Source organism: Epargyreus clarus, unplaced genomic scaffold (genome assembly GCF_041222505.1).
Source record: "Epargyreus clarus isolate Ecla_fem2 unplaced genomic scaffold, WU_Ecla_fem_2.2 ptg000021l, whole genome shotgun sequence".
Lineage (NCBI taxonomy): Eukaryota > Metazoa > Arthropoda > Insecta > Lepidoptera > Hesperiidae > Epargyreus > Epargyreus clarus.
This window is the reverse complement of record NW_027332228.1, coordinates 6269298-6289250: the sequence shown is the minus strand read 5'-3', so window position 1 is coordinate 6289250 and position 19953 is coordinate 6269298. Positions and strand designations below refer to the sequence as shown.

At 32.9% G+C, this 19953-nt stretch overlaps 1 protein-coding gene across 1 annotated transcript; it reads left to right on the top strand.

Annotated features, from left to right (window-relative positions):
* Positions 1-568: 568 nt before the first annotated feature.
* Positions 569-7699, top strand: GSTe3 (glutathione S-transferase epsilon 3). Its single transcript, XM_073084912.1, has 6 exons — positions 569-636; positions 2800-2940; positions 3856-3914; positions 5778-5919; positions 6353-6546; positions 7423-7699. Exons 2-6 carry the CDS (start codon positions 2800-2802, stop codon positions 7538-7540), a joined length of 654 nt encoding a protein of 217 aa, XP_072941013.1. The 5' UTR covers positions 569-636; the 3' UTR covers positions 7541-7699.
* The last annotated feature ends 12254 nt before the right edge of the window (positions 7700-19953 follow it).

Sequence of the window (19953 nt, the reverse complement as noted above, 5' to 3'; positions counted from 1 at the left end):
TCTTTACGCGCTATCAAATTATATGTGCATAGGCATGTTCTCTTTCCTAGAAATCTTCATCACACAACATACATGCATAACGGATAATCAAAATAAAATGTAAAGAAATGGCCTTGCCGTTTGTCGTACATATCAAATGATGGACAACAATATAAAACTTTAGCGGACTTTAGCGGATCCAAGGTGGGAATCTAGTCTTATCTAAGTTAAAAGATGTTCATATACGGCAGTGGCCACGTACTATTACGTGGATTGCATGTTTGTGTGCTACTTCTATAATATAAATAAACAAAAATTACAACAATATTTACTTACCTTACAGTATGTATCTATACGAAAAATTATAAAGTTTACTTAAATAAACTTAAAAAAAAAACTAAAATCCTTCTTTACACAAATATTAAAAAATCCCAGAAGCATATTGATTTATTTCTTTATTCTATACCCAAGACGCATATTGCAATATTTCTTTAGTTTAAATAATATAATACGTTTTTACATTTCTGTTCACGTTTATCATCTAAGGTACATTCAACCCGTTAACATTATATAAACATCTTGTGTGTAGTTTGCAGGCAGTTATCAACAGACACAGCCAGCGTTCACATTGATAAACCAAACAAGCTGCTTGTCAATGTAAGTAGAATATGTTTTTTACGAATATAATTATGTTAAATATTATGAATATAACTGTTAAATATTATGAAAATTACATATTGTTTTCAATGCGGTTACAAGCTTAGGAATCTTAATTACATAATTGCACCATTATTTCTAGATTTAGTTTTAAGTTTTAGATCTGTTTTAAAATAATGAAATACAAATACGATATTTGTATTTCATTATTTTAAAACGTTTTGAAATTTCTTATGAGAACGATTCTATTGAATACGGAGGGTAATGTTTTAGAGTGTATGTATGTCTCGGGTTTTTTGGTACGCCGGATTTGAATATATGAAATCGTTATTTTTAACCGGTCGGAGTTTTTTTTATAATGATCGCTAGTTTAACAATCAACAAATATCTTACCTCAATTAGTTCATATTTCGTCTTACGTTGTGAATTGAGCCCAGAGTAAATATTGTATCTTTTAAATGACTGACTCCATAATGAAAATATATCATAATGGTTATCAAAGTCAATAAAAAACTAGTATGTAATACTACCATGATATTATAATCTACATTTTTTTGAAGTTTACATAACCAGACAATACTATGTAATTTCTAACAATACTACCTGCAGCTTAGCTAATTATGTAGGATAGGATTATAATTGCACTAGTACTAGGACTTTGATCTGCACGATGTACAATGAATGTACAATAATAAGAAATAAATATTGACGTGAACGAGTACTAAGAATGTAGTTTCGAACCGGTCGACTTAGACCCTCATCTTACATCGGCCCTAAGTCCATAATGTAGATACTAGTACAATATAAAACCTAACTGCGATTACTACATTCCTTTGGTTGTTACTATACTTAGTAAATAACCTTTACTCCTTTATTTGACTTTGAAATATAAAGTGAACAGAAATGTGTATAAGTATACACCTGAGAATAATAAATATTAATTATACTTATAATTTATTTACTTAAATTAATGTAAGGAATTAATTAGCATTGCTAAAATGGTGAAGGAAAACAACGTAAAGAAACCTACAAAACTTAGTGTTCTTAAAAAACATTGTTATCAAAAACGTGTGGAGTGTACCTACCAGTCCGCATTGTGAAGCGGACCATGCCCAGCAGTGGGATAATTATAAGTTTGTCAAATTATACCCCTGAGGACTAAGCTGAAACGCCTCGAAAAAGTATATCTCCCTTACCACACCCTTCATCCAGAACACAGCAATACTTAATGCCGCTGTTATGAGGCAGAAATAGATGTGGCGGTGGTGCCGCCGGAGTCGAACCACATAGGGTTCTACCACCTTACCTTCTTACCCGAGGCGTTCCAAATAAGTCTTCAGGGGTAACATTGCACCTGTGGCCGACCTTGTCTTATCCACTCCAGATAATAGTAAAGTAAAATGGGACTTTACTGTTATCTGAAGTTGACTACAGAAGTCTATGGGCTGCAGTGGCCATTTACCTTCAGTAGTATGCAGGTCTACTGAAGGTAAATGGCCACTGCAGCCCAGCCCTGCTCGTTTGATACTTATAAATAATAAAAACATATTGTCAAAGACGTTGTGGTTTAAACTGTCCCCATCTTCTAAACATATTATTTTGTATGACATGCAATCACCACAGGGTTAGCCCATTCTCGTAAAGGTCGACCTAAAAGGTAAACAAGTCAATCCTTTTGATTTAACCCTTCCCGTAACTAGACCCTCCTTGTTTGCTTGTATCTCAGTAACTTAGGGTAGGTTAATTTTTAATTAACTCTTTTTAAACTTTTTTTACCTGTTGTAAGCCGCTTCGTAAAATCGGTTAAGGAGCGATTGTTGATTTTTGGAGTAAATAGACCAAATGTGTATTTTGTCCAGATTGACTTTTTGAGTTTGATTAATAATAATGGATTCTAAAAATGGGCGATATACGAGATAAATTTCGGAATCTTGCCTTACATTTACGAATGAATTTTCAAAAAATATTTCCATAATATTTAATTTTACTGGTTTAAGGCGAGCGTGGTATGTGTACGTTAGTATCAGTATAACATAATATTGTAGATATAGTGATTATTATTTAGTTTCTTGTCAGAAGAATATATAATATCATTCCAGTAGTCTTCGAGATTAAATACTTAAGATAAAAACACTTGTTCATAATAAACGGTTTATTTTCTAGATGCCACTCAAAGTTTACAAAATGGACGCCAGCCCCCCGGCCAGGGCAGTTATGATGCTGTGCGACATCCTGGACATCCCGGTCGAGCTGGTCGAAGTTGATATCGTACACAAAAAACAGTTCACGCCAGAATTTTTAAAGGTAAGAAAGATTTTCAAAGTTAAAGTAAATATTGAAACTTACGTTGAAGATATTGGAAACTAAGGTAAATATATCGAAAGGTAAAGTTGAAGATGATAAAGATCTAAGATATCATATAAAGATGATATCTTCACAGTAAAAAGAATAACCGCTAAAACCTCACCTCTTTCTACGGACCTTTTTTTTACGTGGAATTATTTGTGATTAATCTCCCGAGACTTCACCGCAACTCTGCCAACCAATTTCTGCCCTGTAGGTAACAACAGGGTCCAGTACTGCTGTGTTCTGCTTAAAGAGAATGCTAAGGAAGATACACTTAAAAGAGATGCAACTTAGTCCTCAAAGGAAGCAATGCATCAGTGGCCGACCTCAGGCAATAGGTACTCTAATCCAATTTGAGGTTGATTTATTGATGAGTATGCGTGGCAGTTCTTATTCGTCATTCTTCTCATTATGAGAGGCATCCTGCCAGCAGTGGGGTAGAAATGGGTTGATGACGATGCGTGGTACTTTACACTAACCAGCAAATAGACGTCTATACCTTTTTTTTTCTTAACGAGGGGGAAACCTTCAAAAGGTACCCGACGACGTGAGAGCGACGCCGGGTTATGTGGGATTCTTACCGCACTAAAACCCCCCCGGTGTCCGTCCTCAACGCTTGTCGGAGAACTCCGGGATCTCCGACGGAACACAACCGGAGCCCTCCAAGACCTCTACCTTCTACTTTTATACCTAATATAAAAAGACTTATCGACCGCTTCCTCTGTCGACGAATGCCCTCAAATCATACCATCTCCAAAGCTACATACTCATTTACTCATATATTAATTTATAATAGTTCACGTACATACAGTAGATATCACATATACATTTTTAATAAATTTAAATTTTAATGTTACTTTTCTATAATTTCAGATAAATCCTCTACATACAGTGCCAGTCTTCGAAGATGGTGACTTTATACTCCATGAAAGGTTAAAGAGAACATATTTATTTATGCTTATAACATTAAATAATATTCATACTCTTTTATTGCATTAACAAATTTTATATTTAAACTAGTGGTGCCCGCGGCTTCGCCCGCATTCTAAAGAAATAATATGACAAACATAAAACGGAAAATTTGTACCTGCATTGGAATGACTGTGGTGCCATCTGTCTAAAATTGGTCTTACCAACTCCCAAACCATCGTGGGCTCTTGGACAACAACTTTGCTAAAGATCATCACTTGATTAAATGCATAGTTTCCGATTCTATAACTACTTACGAATTAAAAATTAATTAAAAAAAAACTTTTCCCACGGACTAAATTGTAAATCTCAACCATTCTCAAGTCCCCTTGAACACACACAACAAATTTCATCAAAATCAGTCCAGTCGTTTAGGAGGAATTCAGTGACATACACACGCACATAAGAAATATATATATAAAGATGTACTTATGAGATTTATTTAGACCTAATTACAGATGTTTGTCATGAAGTAACAATATCTAATTATATGTAGTGACTGTCTTAGTCCTCAAGAGTGGCAACATATCTGTGATCAGCTACAGGAGGAAAACCTGTTATATATGGAGTTATTTATAGATGTCCATGGGCGCAGTGATCACTTGCCTTCAAATCGGCCGCTTCCTCATTCACGACTCCTATTATCTTATTGAAAAATGATAAAATTAGGGTTCTAACTCACTTGCTATTATATATTTCATAACTTTAATACTAGAAATTGAAATAAATTATCAATAACTAAATATAGATCATGTAAGGTGGCTAGATCTTTCATGTGTAACTGTATTCACTACTACAACAAAATACCCGACCACATCTTGAATCTCACAAAAAAAAATAAACTTGTCATTAAACAAACGCTATGTAATAAGCGTACTATAGGCTGAGTGATTATTTGACCGCTAAAACGGTGTGGTCTGAAGCAGCCCCAGCTCCACAGGTTAAGAGCCATTGTATGAAACATTTATTTTTTAAAAAGATGTGTGTTATGGAGTTTCTTTCGCTGCTTGTTCACCAAAACGAAACACTTTGTGAAGTGGTGGTAGTTGCATTGACTTTCAAAAAGGCTCTGTTAACAACCTATTTTGAATAAAAAAATATTTGATTTTATTTGAAAAATGATAAAATTACCACTGGCTTTATGGACTTTATTACTACATATAGGTAAAAAGTAATAATAATTACAATATTAGATACATATTATTCTGTAGTGATAAAATATTTTGTAAACTAATAAATAGCTCTCATATAAATATTTGTGTGTGAGTAATTTACATAAATTAGTATATTTCACAATACGACTTCAAGGGTATCTACTGAAACTGTTATCGATAGGTAATTAATTCAATCTGCTTATAGACTAATAGACTGCTGATCTCACAATGAATGGACAGATATGATATTATCTGAATATGTTATAGACATATTTCCACATAGCGCATTGTTATGATTCTGGTCAAATTTAAAATGTATTTTGCTTAAAATCGTTATTGTTGAAGTTTCATTACTTTCGTGCATCGAATGTAATATTAAAGTTTTATATACAATCAGTTTTACAATTGAATTCGTTATGTAACATTCTACAAAAATAGGCATGAAATTAAACAAATACTCGTAGATAAAAAAACTAAATGTTGAGAAAATAAATTGAAACAGTTAATCTAATATTACTATCTAATATTTCTAAGATATCAAATATGACTATGTCATTATATGATATCATTATTATTAATGTGTTTAAGAATCTTTGTAATGATTACGTAATTGATAATGAAATAATAATATTTACTCCACTTATTATATTTAAGTTTGCCAATTATTTACAGTCACGCAATAATGGCGTATTTAACGGATACATACGCTAAAGATGACTCTTTGTACCCAAAAGATGTGAAAAAGAGAGCACTGGTAAATCAGAAACTGTTGTTCAATGCCGCTACACTGTTTCCTCGAATGAGAAGCATTACAGTATGTTTTTTATAATATTTTTACTATTATAGGTAATTAATAAAATTAAATGTTAATTAAATTATTTAAAGTTGTTGACTTTATCAAATATACGCAATCAATTCAGATAAATAAACGCCAAAATGAAGTTATTCTTAATAGCACATGAACACACAGTGAACATGCAGTCATGCATAGTCATGATAATTAGCCATTCAAAACGTGTCTACTGTCCCTAACACCAAATAGAATAAGTTTCCCACGTGGAATCAATCACAGTTGAATTGTTACACCTAAACATTACGTTGAAAAGCCATCCTCTAGATACCGAGCATGATAAGACCTGGCTTTTCTAGTCTTTACAATACTGTTAAACAGGTCTTAACTTACTATGATACAATAAATGTAAGATACGATTTATTATTTACTACTTTAAATTATTTGTTACTTTCAGTTTGAAGCAGTCGTAAAAGGTAACCCGAATGTGAGAGACACGCAGTTATCAGACGTAGAAGAGTGTTACAGTTTTCTGGAAACCTTCCTGAGCAAGAACAAGTACCTCGCGGCCGATCACATGACACTCGCTGACATAGCTTCTATATCTACTGTTACTACATTACTGTATATCATTCCACTAGACGACAAGAAGTAAGGATAAAATCATTACTAACTTATACGCAGTTGATTAGAGTATATTAGGTGGTAGAACCCTTTGTGGTTCGACTCCAGCGGCACCATCGATACACCTATTTCTGCCTATTAACAATGGTGTTAAGCGCTGCTGTGTTCTGGTTTGAGAGGTGTGGTAATAGAGTAAGTAATAATAGAGTAAATAATAATAGTAATGGTAGTAGAGACATACTTTTCCGAGGCGTTCCAGCTCAGTCCTCATGGATAGCGGTGCATCTGTGATTGACCTCAGATAGGAATATCTAATCCTATCTGGGGTCCAGATGTCCATGGGCGGTGGTTGCCACTTACCATCAGGTGGAGCGCATGCTCGTCTTCTACTCCTACACAAAAATATCAAAATATTTTAGCCAAAAAAACTAATTTAAAAAGTGATTAGGTAATTCTTTTTTTCGAAATCACTTTTCACAGACTAATTCACAGACAAATTAGGAAATATCTAACTGTTAATTAACAATTGATTGCATTTTTATCAAGAAATAACATATACGATATTCTAAATGTTAACAAGATTCCTTGTCTTAATTGCCTTGTTTAAAACATAATAACTAAAGTCATTCGAGCAATTACAATTTACAACTATAAAATATATATGTCTTATGTAGGTACTACGAGTAGTAGTGCCGGCGGCTTCGCCCGTGTTTTAAAAAAAATAACATGACATGCAGATAAATAAAAATTGGTCGTACCAACTCAGAAACCTTCGTGGGCTTATACTCATCACATTATCAAATGCATGGTTTATGATTCTATAAAGCACATACAGACAAAAAATCATTTATATATAGACATATTATTTATATACATCTTAACGAACTTGTCACGTGTTTTCAGATATCCAAAAACAAGGGCGTGGATTGATAATTTGGAGAAACAAAGCTTTTGTGTAAAATATAACAAGCCCGGAAACACCTTTTTGGGAGAAGCCTTAAAAAAAGCTTTAAATAAATAACTTAAGGAAAACTGAAGGAAAAAGAAACTTGGGGTTTTTGAGAGCATTTTGGGTAAAGAATAATAGGTAAATTCAGCATAAGCTTGTAATCAAATAAAACATCAACTAAGTTTAATAAATAACTATTATTCAATATAAATAAATTAACTTTAAATCCAATCCATTTTTTCCCCATTATATATGATAAATTATTCTAGTGAGTCTTTTTATCTTATGTATATGTATCAATATCAATTATTATTGAAATTAAACTTTTTTTAGGGTTCCGTACCCAAAGGGTAAAAACGGAACGCTATTACTAACCCTACGCTCTTTTTTCTTCTGTCACAGAACTCTATCTCGTGAAACATAATAGATAGATACTTGAATTTTTATAGAGTTTGTAGGTATATCTTTGACCGTTACAACAACCAATACTAAAAATAATAAAAAATCTTAAATATAAATTGGTGTCGCAATACGAGGAAACGCTATTTTTCGTCGTTTTTCGCTTTATTAAACCGTAGTAGGTAGACACTTAAAATTTTCAAAATATATTTACATCTATGGCAACTATAATAACAAGTATTAAAAATAAAAAAATATGAAAATTTGGTTATATGAAACCGCTCATGTGCGAGCCCGACTCGTACTTGGCCAATTATTTTCAAAGTCAAGCTGCACATGACGGCTTTTCATTGGGATTCACAAGTTAATTAAATTAAGGATAGTTATAAATAAATGTATGTCGTGCCAATATCATCATAGATATATCGAATTAAGGTAATTAATTAGGTTGCTACTCATAATTAATATTTTAATACGAGTTTCTTCACGCAACTTCGTCTACATGAATATAATCTCGTTTATTTTTTATTTTGGAAATATACCAGAAATAATTTTGATCTAGAAAATCATAAAGCTTTCTGGCTGTATCTGAAAGTCTTGTCGCAGTGGTTATAAATTGTTTTAGTAATATTCAAGTGCAACCAGATGCATTTGCGGATGGTCGAACACATAGGTACTATAAAAATTGCAATAAATCTGGCGAGGTACGAGTCAAATTCGCAGACTGAGGGTTCCCGAACAACACTTTATATTTGTTTATGTGTCTTTTACTATAAAGAGAATCATAATAAAAAATATTTTGATAATTTATTTATTCGCTATGATGACGTCCATAACGCTTCATAAATATACAAAAATTTGAAGTTAGAGGATTCGAAGCTATACTATTTATAGGCAAGAAACCCAAAAATAAAGTATCGTGCCAGGAGGTACATATTATTAGCTTAAAACATTTTATTATTTTGTTACTGACAGACATTTCGGTTTTATTTCCTTGTATAAATTATCTCAATTTCATCTGATGTTGGTGCCGACATCTAATAACTCAGATATCATTACTGGGGCCTTTGAAATATTCTGCGTAGCAAGATCGTATTACAACGATGATCAAATATCTGTTTGTGTTATGTATAATTTATATCAAAAGGTTACACGTACCTACATATTATTATTCGATTGCTTTACCTCGAAATTTCACCTGACATTTTCATGCTTATAGATAGCAAATAATCATACAGAATGTATGAACGGATTGTTATTAGTTCTAGCGGTTTTTACAGTTGCATCCAGCTTGCTAGCCAGCGAAAACTCTGCGAGCACAGAATGTGCTCTATCATCCACTCCAAATGAAAGTTGCAACTAACCTGAGAGTTAGAGCTTTTCTACGAGAAGACACCAAGGATTAGAATAGTCACTGTTAAGCTGAGTGATTACTATAACTTCAACTTCTCGTAGACAACAGATTAGACTACCTATTGTTAACACGGTGCATGTTACCAACACAAAATAAAAAAGAATATTTTTAGTACTCCATTATAGACAACTATAAGTTATTTCTGTTTTCACAAAAGTAATACTTCAGCATTTTTCGCTAATCCTTATAATTTCGAATTTGGCCCTCAAGGCCTTAAAAAAATCACCCTATATAGTGTTTTGTGTACAATTCAAAGATTTCCAAGTGAAAATAAAATAATTACGATAAATGTTTTATATACACACTCGTTCGCTGTAAACAATAGAATGTCAATTTTTTTTTCCATTTTCAAATTCATGCATTCACAACAAGTACTTACTATAAAAGGAGCAATTAAATCCCAACATAAAAATAATCTTTAACAATAAGACCTTTCAATGCGACCAGGTACAATAAGTGGTTCCAATTAACTCTGAAGTACACAAATGGACAAATAAGGATTGTTCCACAAAAACCTTTCGTAACTACGGTTGCATGCACATGAAATGTTTATGCTGATACCGTGCCGATGTAACCTCTTTAATAGTCATCATTTTTAAGAATTTTTCTCACCATAGTTCGTAACGAAACCAAAGTGTGTAAAGTTTTGTCGATGTTCGAATTTTTGATGACCCCCGTAGCGGAGCGATCACCATACCGGTTAGACGCGCAGTCCGGTAGCGGTCCGGGTTCTATCCCCGGCCCGATAGATATCTAAACGATACATTTAGATAACTATTCTGGGTCTGGATTTTTGTATTTCGTATTAGTGTGTCCATGTCACCCATGACACTGAGAATCCTTGTGTGAGGTTGTGAGTGTAGAAAGCGTCGTTATTTTTGTCGTTTCTGACATTTTTGTGTTCCTAAATTGACTGAAGACGATAGATCCTTATGTGTTTCGAACAGTTAAGCACATCTATTTCTCACAGATAACAAGTCTTAAACATTGTTTTTTGAATAGTGGTAAGAGAGACATACTTATTCGAGGCTTTCCAACTTCAAACTCAAATGTAGCAACGCCTCTATGGCCGACCTCGAGTAAGACCCTAATGACTACATGGAGATGAAAACAGATATTATTGGGCTTCAGTATCCATTTTGCGCGGACGTTCTTGCCACGGACATGCAAGATGTGGAATGAACTTCCTTCTGAGGTATTCCCGGAGCGCTATGACATGGGGCTCTTCAAAAAAGGTGCAAAAAGAGCTCTCCTTCAAAGCCGGCGATGCATTGGCGACTCCTCTGGTATTGCAAATGTCCATAGGCGACGTTGACTACTTTCCATCAGGTAGCACGCATGCTTTATCGTCAGGTTCAAATATAAAAAAAAAAAAAAACTTACCATCAAGTGGACTAATTACTCATTTGTTACGTCGATATTATGAGCTATTTATAATAGGTTAAGACATAAACATAAGCAATTTATATTCTCGTTGGCTTCATCTACTTCATTTCGTGAAACAAATGCAGTCTTCATGTTGGATATGAACTGACAATAGAGCTTCATATGAATATTATTTTATTCAAAACTGGATTGGAGTGAAGCTGACGTCACTACGCGAATATGTCACGAGTTATTCTGAATATTTGTATTCGGATAGTTATGTCAATCCCTTCGCACGTGAATAACAAATCCTCGCGGTTGTATCGTAATACATATTGCTTTCAAAAGTTTTATTTTGCAAACCAATGCAATAAAAATATGTTTTGGAGGCACATAAAGATGAGTAGAATAACACCAAAATAAAATTCCAAATTTGTCATTACATATCTATATGGTCAGGAATCGAACCCAGAACCCTCTGCATGCCAAATACGTGTAGTGACAACAGTAACAATTTTTAAAGCTATATTCCACTACTGAATACAGGCTTTTCCCAAGGAATAGAAAGGTTTGATTTAAGTAGTAAATTAGACCATAACAAAGTTATGCTACGAAAGTCTCAATAAAATCAATTTGTTTTCGTGGAAAACTCAATCAAAAGATCAAATAAACGGATTAGGTTCGGCAAACACTAAATATTGTAATCATATTTTTATTTATTTTTATGTAATAAAAGTATTTTTTTTATAAAAGTATTCAGCCTATCTGAGGTCAAGTGGAGACTGTGAGACACCTCGGGAAACGTAGTGTGGGACGCCCTCCGGCTCGCTGGACCGACGACCTGAAGAAGTAATTGTAACTGGATGAAAACAGCGTAAGACCGAATGCTGTGTCACACTTCTGGGGAAGCATATATTCAGAAATGGAATAGAAAGGCCGAGATTCAATGGTGATGATGTACAGTGGTCACTGCCCTTCATGAACATTTATAATCAACTCCTCATTTATACAGAATCCGTACACTCGATGACTCGATGTAATACTAGTACTATTCCTAAAAACTAAAACGGAACGCCTCAGAACATGAATTTATTCAAACCCTTCAATCAATGAGCTCCACTATTTTATAAGACAGAAATAGGCAACAAACATGTCTACGCCATCTAGATATTTTTCCAGCTATTCAGATCATGTGTACCATATACCAACACCGGATGATATTGTGAATAAATCGTGAGCTGCGCTCTGACCATGATATATGCCGGTACAAATTGGATTTATTTCTCGCTTTCCCTTCCCATTGGTTCACAGAAACTGTTATTGCACGTATGAACGATGAGACATCACGAATAAAATATTCTATACGATATACATCACGCATTCAAAGCTCTCGATCACGATTTCAAAGCGATAAACCTGTCATAGGAGTTTGCGTTTTATGATTTATAGCTGACGCGCGGGTAAATAATAATCGTTTGCTTGTGGCTTCCACTTTCAAAGGTCGATTAGAAGTGGCCGATTTGTAATTATTCTTCATTACTTATTCATTTATGTAATTAAAAGTTACGTGAGTGTCAAAGTAAATTTCATTATTTATGACTGGTTTGTATTAATGGGTGTGCTTTTTTTTCAACACAAAGAAATGCTTCACGATGAACTCATACAGACTTATTAGCAAAACTGACGCTAGTTTATAACCTAAGAAAGTTCTACCAATCATTGTACTTAACGAGCTATAATTTACCTAACTCTAGACTGTATGTACCGATGTTAAAATAACTTTAGAATAGACCCAGAGTAATAGAATAAAAAATAGCATCATAGATTCTGATTCAAACAGCTCCTCCAACGAAGCAGTAAATAACTACAGATGCCCCGTCGTCAATAATGTCTATCAAGTAACAACTCCAGTACGAGGATGAATGGGCCCTCTAGCATGCAAATGTTATTTGGCGGATTTATGCTTCATTGCGGAACGACTCATTCCTACTTTGTTATCCGTTTTATTTGGATTTTACCGTAATATCTATTATTGTTGTTTTTCCATTTACCGCTACAACAACACAACATTCCACTCTGTTCCCAGTGACTAAAGCTTCAACTCCGCTGTCAATTCTCAGACAACCATCGGAGTATTGTCTTTTGGGACATATATTTCAATAACCCCGCTGTGGTATCGCGTATATAAATCGTTCTTTTAGACATTTGATAGTAATTTACGTGGATAATTTGCATCTGGACAAATTTTCCGGTTTTATTATCGAGTTGTCGAGATGTATTCCAATATTTTATCTACGTTTGTGGATAATTCTTTATGCAAATAGCTCTTTGTTTGGCATGTTCGTTAATAAACGAATTTATATTCGGTGAATAATATTAGCAATGGATAGAATAGACAAAATGAGTAGGTAACGGAAAGTTTGACTTCATGTAGAACATCTATTATTACAGCTTTATAAACACCTAAAAAAGCCATATTAAGCCTTATAAGAAACTTTTTTACTACGAAGTACATATTTTAGGGGTCCATCATACTGGGACCTAAGTTTGCGCCCGTGTCATAGATTAGTAAAGATTACTCACTCCTAACAAGAAAATGTACCCAGTTTTGAGAATTGAAATAGTTGCGTAAAAAAGTTTTGCCACGTCTCCGTGCTAAAATGTCCCTAAAATATTTGAAATAATTATTTATTTATTACTTAAATTACGCAGTATTAGTTATTTATTCGTAAATTTTCTCTAAAAATGTTTTTATTTGTCAAGAATTCAAAAAAAGAACTTACTAATAAGCCCTTTGTGGCTTCATTCAATTTCAAGGCGGCGAAGTATCTTTACTAATCTATGGCCCGTGTGTAAAAAAGATTTGGAGTTAATATGGTTAATGGGGTATTTAAAGTTAGTTTAATTTTCTTAGTGCTTCAGTGAACAAAAAACACTAGGTGGATTGCATGGTCATTTTGTATTCGTATAAAAATGGCATGTTATAGGCTTACTTTTGACCCAAGAATGGCGAGCCGGACCGATATTGAATAATTGATGGTTGTCGCGCACGTGAAATGCTACTTTTATACCCATTTAAAATGAACCTATTTTTACAGCATGTCAAGCCACGGTGACGTGACCCGTTACGATGCCGCTACGTTGTCCATTAACGCCGACGTTTCGGTAAATAATAGGTAATATTGTGAATGGTTTATTTAATCTCCCTGAAATATTAAGGCTCCCTGCGGTGAATTGGAACTTTTAACGCCGAGTTTATTTTAAAAACAATATTGGTATGCCAATCATTTTAAGTTTCGTTGTTTTTTATATAGCTTATAATATAAACAAGTTGAAAGAGAATTGCGATCTCAATAAATTACAACTCTATTGGTACAGTTCTTTGTGGTTCGACTCTGGCGGCACCACCTATTTCTACCTAACAGCTGTGTTAAGCACTGCGTTTTGCTTTGAAGTGTCTGATAAGAAAGACATACTTTTCCTTACAGCTATTCCTATACTATAAAAAATAACAGTTCACGTTACGTATGGTAAGTGAAAATAATGTATAATACCTACCTAAGTTTATGTTTTGAACCTACATTATTATTTCCAATTGTGACCATTTCCAAGAAAATATACGCCTCATAGTAAAAGTCGTAAATAAAATAAAACGCTTGCTCTAATGTAGCTACATACAATAAATGGTGTCTAGCACAAAAAATATGTCATCCTTTTTGACTCAGGTTGGCCCTAACTCAGGCTCCCTAATTTGATGAAGGCAGAAAATTATTTATCACGTTGATCATAAAGTGGTCAGCTGAAAATATAGGTATCTCAGATATTAACTTTATAACCAAAATGTAAACGACGTAATTTATAATCATTATATTTCGCTATTTTTTTACATCTATTAGAAAAGAAATGTTTATTTAAACCAATAAAAAGAAAATCTTTTTTACAAATAAAACTGCAACAGGTTTATGTGTAAAAAATGTTTTCTTTTTATAGCCGGTAGTTTTTATCGTTCATATTTTTTGTCATAAAAATGCAAGGTTCGTAGGATTTAATGCATTTAAATATATAGGTAACTAGTATTTTAAAAGAAGTAGGCCTAATTAATTTATTATTGATGTGAAACATCTATAGCCGCACGTAAAAAAGATTTCTGGCGTGGCGACGATTACCTTTAACTACATAGACAAATGTTCTATAAGGGACAGAGCTATTAGAACAATGTGATAAAAAAAGACAACTAGTGTTTGACCTTGCGTTTCAAGTGTACGCAAACGTAAATATTGACCATGGAATATAGTGACCAATGATTACTTCAGTCAAAACGGGACATCGATTTTTTTATGTCAAATACTTTTTACTTGAAAAAATATAGTTAGAAATAATAAAAAACACGCTTTTATGATAAAATTAACTAAAAAGTAGAAAATAATTTTCAATCTAGGAATCATTTAAGGAAAAGTAAATAGTATAATTGTGCAAAAAATGTGGGGCGCTTTATGAAAACTGATAAATGGAGCACCCCATGTTTTTTTCACAATTATAATATTTACTGTTACTTAATTGACAATGGCAACGGTTCATTTCGGAGACAACGGCACGAAGCATCGAAAAAAGGGACTGTCCCGTTAAAAACGGGACGTATGGACGTATATTTCTCATTGATACTCATGCTTGTCAAAGACAATGAAATAATGGAACAGAAGGTAAAAAATGTCCAGAACTGTCGATAATAGTTTTAGTACATCGTTTACGTAGAAATGTTATAGTACAGTTTAACTAAATAAATTATTATTATATAAATATATAATTTGATGAAAGAATGTATCTATACAGATGTATCGACTGGTTTAAAATATACGATTTAAAAATTGTTTATATTTATTATCGTATATTAGTAAAGATTACTCACTCCTGACAAGAAAATGTACCCAGTTTTGAGAATTGAAATAGTTGCGTAAAAAAGTTTTGCCACGTCTCCGTGCTAAAATGTCCCTAAAATATTTGAAATAATTATTTATCTATTATGTAAATTACGCAGTATTAGTTATTTATTTGTAAATTTTCTCTAAAAATGTTTTTATTTGTCAAGAATTCAAAAAAAACTTACTAATAAGCCGTTTGTGGCTTCATTCAATTTCAAGGCGGCGAAGTATCTTTACTAATTTATGTTTATTATTTTCAGTTTTATTTTACACACGACCATTAATTGCAAAGTTGTGTACATTTTATAAATGTACTAGCTGACCCAGCAAACATTGTGTTGCCATATAAATAAAAAAAATGTTAAGGGTGAACAACCCTTATCACTTAAGAGATATGAAAAATAGATAGATAGTAGCCAATTCTCAGACTTACTGAATATGCATATAAATTTTGATGAAAATCAGTAAGAGCGTTTCGCAGGAGTACAGTAACTAACATCGTGACATGCGAATTTTATATATAAGATTCTAATCTTACCGTGGTCTTTTTGAGGATTAATTTCTGGCTATACAAAGATTGTTTATTAAATTATGTTTAGGTTAATTTATTCAATTAAAGAAATTTTAAAATACCGTATACTATCCTATATAAATTTTATGGTAATATTTTTTATTATTTACCACAGATATCGAAGAAAATTTAGAGATTAGGATACAGAATTTCCCATATATCGATTTTATTTTATTAAAATAAACTATAAAAAGTTATATTTTGACTAAAACCACTAATATAAAAATTAAGCAGTGGGATCTTAAACTATAACATACACGTATGAACATCGTGAGCTTCAATAAAATGTCACTTCTGTTCTGTTGATCTATGGTCATAGATCAATGAAAATTTTTTCATTGATCTATGACAGTTCAATTCAATCAATGAAAGTTTTTGTCAATGAAAGTGATAAAGACGCAAAATGCATGGTCATGCATTTTGCGTCTTTATCACTTTCATTGACAAAAACATACTTTGTCTCTTTCTGGTTACTCATGTAATCATGGCGGATCGAACACGAAAAATAAACAAAATTTAATAATTTCTCTTCATTTACGTGTGATAGGTGATTCCATGAATCTTGTTTCTTTTTCGAGCATAATTTTTGCATTTATGCATTGCACAAGAAGGCATTTTGAGGCTTAAAATTCAAAATAATGACGTTTAACGTGTTCAGTGACATTCGTGTGTATTACTACGCCGCGCGAGAGGGACTGGAGTCGTTTTAACTCGTTTTACACCACTTGACGTATTTTGTATGTTTTAAGTATTGCCCGCTTATTTTTCTGATAATAAAATGTCTGACCGTGATAATTTAGAGAGTGAAAGTGATCAGCCTTCTGCAAAGAAAGCAAAATCACACTATGACACACCATCAAGTCATCAGTAAGTTAAATATTTTTTTATAATTAAAGTATGCATTTATCTGTGCATTAAGCACGCGTATATTTGGTGTGTTTTGAGCGCCAGCAAATGTAAAATCTACTATCTTGGTAGATTAAAATTCACATAAAAATCATTGCATACAATGTTTTTAAATTATTAATTAATTTTAATGTCATTCTTCTCAGAGAATAAATTTATTAAGACTGACAGAATTGTATTTCAAAATCAGCTGATGGCGTGCAGCGCACGAAAGTTTTTTCTTATTTGTTATAAATATGAACATTAAACAAAAATTAATTAATTTTTCTAATCATAGTGGCATTTATTGTGAAACATTCATTATTGATACTTATAATTTACGATTTTAGTAATATATTGAAATAACTAGCTAAGATTCTTGAGTTTACTAATATATTGGAGCCAATTTATTTTTTTCTGTATATTTTAATAACATATTTTTTATAAATAATTCAGAACCCAACAATCATCACAGGGGTCACAAAATATTATTATTGAAACTGGACGTCACCAAGATCAGTTAAACACAAGACATACTATTAATGTTATGTAAGATTTTGTAAATCTAATAGTACCAGAATATACTAATTTTGATGTGAAACATCTATAGCCGCACGTAAAACTGATTTCTGGCGTGGCGACGCATGCCACGCACATCGCACGCATACGATGGTATATATATACAGTCTATATACAGTAGTGTGTACGGTGTGGCGACGCGTCGCCATGCGCACTGTGCGATTCACTGTGCGATTCTCTCCATTAAGTAGTCACGCTTTGAAATAAATTCGTAAATTTTTGTATTTAATGAAAATAAATGTTTATTCAATAAATAGTCATCGTTATCTGGATAAAATCGTAATATTTTATTTTATCATTATGACATATTTAGTTCCTATCACAATATGTTCTTTTCTGCATATTACTTTTACAAAATAATGTCGATGTTTCACATCTGCCAGGCGTCCCGTGACGGCTCACATTTTTTTTTCTAAAACAACAAATCATGTCAGTAATTTCGTCCATTTATAGTAGAACATTTTTGGTGTATTACATTTATTCTGAGAAAACCCTTAGGGTTTTAATTTTTACTTTGCCTGAAAATAATGACACAAATTTCTAAAGAATCACTTATAACAATCGGCACCGCCAACCATTTTCGGTACAAAAATATTTGCCCATCAAATTACGACAAGAAATAAAAGAGTAGATTTCGACGAGCGTAAGAAATTCTCTGGCTTAAGAAATACTATTTTCATTTGGTACTGAATAATAAGTTTTCTTTGTATTTCAGTCTCGATGGCATTAGATTTTTTATAAGCATATAAAACACGATTTACAAATATTACGTCTAACTTAATTAACTAACTAAGTAATGCCCGTTTTTATGTAAAATTTTTAGTAAATGAAAAAAAGACATGACTGTAGAAACATGAGTCTACGTTACAGTTTTATTCTTAAAAATTAGAGTTTTATTGAGGTCTGCTTATATTTTTGCCAAACACTGTTTGGCAAAGTCACACATACAGGCTTGTATTTATTATATTTGATATATACAATATATATACGATATATACATTATTTCCGTTAATACGACAAAAAAATTGGTGTACATTTTTTAAGAATGTTATGTACAAATATTTTTGCATTCACATAACAATCTCAACAATAGTTTCTGAATAACCGAGAAACACTGTGAGTATTATACCTATTTATAATTAAATCGTTTCTCTTTGGTATTTACCTTCCTTGTAACATTAAACGATATAAATGTACCGCAACGTTTAGGTCCATTGTTATAGCAACTTAATTGTTTTCTTAATTACGAACGGAGGAACAAGTTATCAATTTAATGAAGCAAGAACTTTCAGTAGTGGGAGTAATTATTATTAATCGTTCATGCCCAAGTAGCCCGTAATGCGACACTAATTGGTTTCGTGTTATGACGTAGCCAACACAAAAAAGGCAACAACTGTAACGAAGATTATTTATTTGTTAGGTACATACACTATATTGTCACTACTTGCTAAAATGGTGAAGGAAAACGTGAGAAAACCTGCATACCTGAGAGATTTTTAAAAAATAATCTCAAAGATATGTGAAGTCTATCAATACGCACTTGGCCAGCACGGTGGACTCCAGAGGGATAATAATGGGTTGATGATGATGATCAGGGGACGGATTTAGAGGTCTTGGAGGCCCCCTGGCCCCAAATTATTTTCCGAATAAAATGAACATTTTTTTCAGCTCAGTTTTCAATAAATATTTTATTGTGAAACGCAGGTAGATTCTTCTAGTATTCATGTTTGTACAAAGTACTGTAGATAAAGGTAGAATAGTGAAAAAAAAATCAAAGGAAAAGATAGTTTTTTTTTACTAGTGTTTACTAGTCGGAATTAAAAAAAAAACCGAGGTCTCTATTGTGGGGCCCCTCTTGTGTGGAGGCCCCGGGGCGGCCGCCCCGGTTTCCCTCCCTTGAATCCGGCCCCGATGATGACGAATACAACAACTAATTATGTTGATACAATTGAATTCATCAATGTTAAGTTTGTAATCCTGTAAAACTAATACTTCTTACACCGTTGTGGTTTACGAGGTTTATTGCTTAATTTTTCAGAAAACATAAGCTTGTACTAATGATGCCCAAATATCCAGTGTGTATTTTAACTATTAGAAAGAGCTAAGTATATAACTACCATACCTACCATACCTACCATACCTATATAAAGCAACTTGTTGAATGGAATTAAAGCTAGAATTCAGTGCAATAGCTGGCGCTATACATAAAGGAGCTTTATATAGGATTTGAGGTTACAACGCATTGACGATAACTGAACAGTGCTTTTCTTGCCTGTATTTTGGAGTGAAATCTGCCAGGAATTGCCATTTTCGTATCTCTAGATTGAAACGTAGTTTGTTTCTATTGTACACC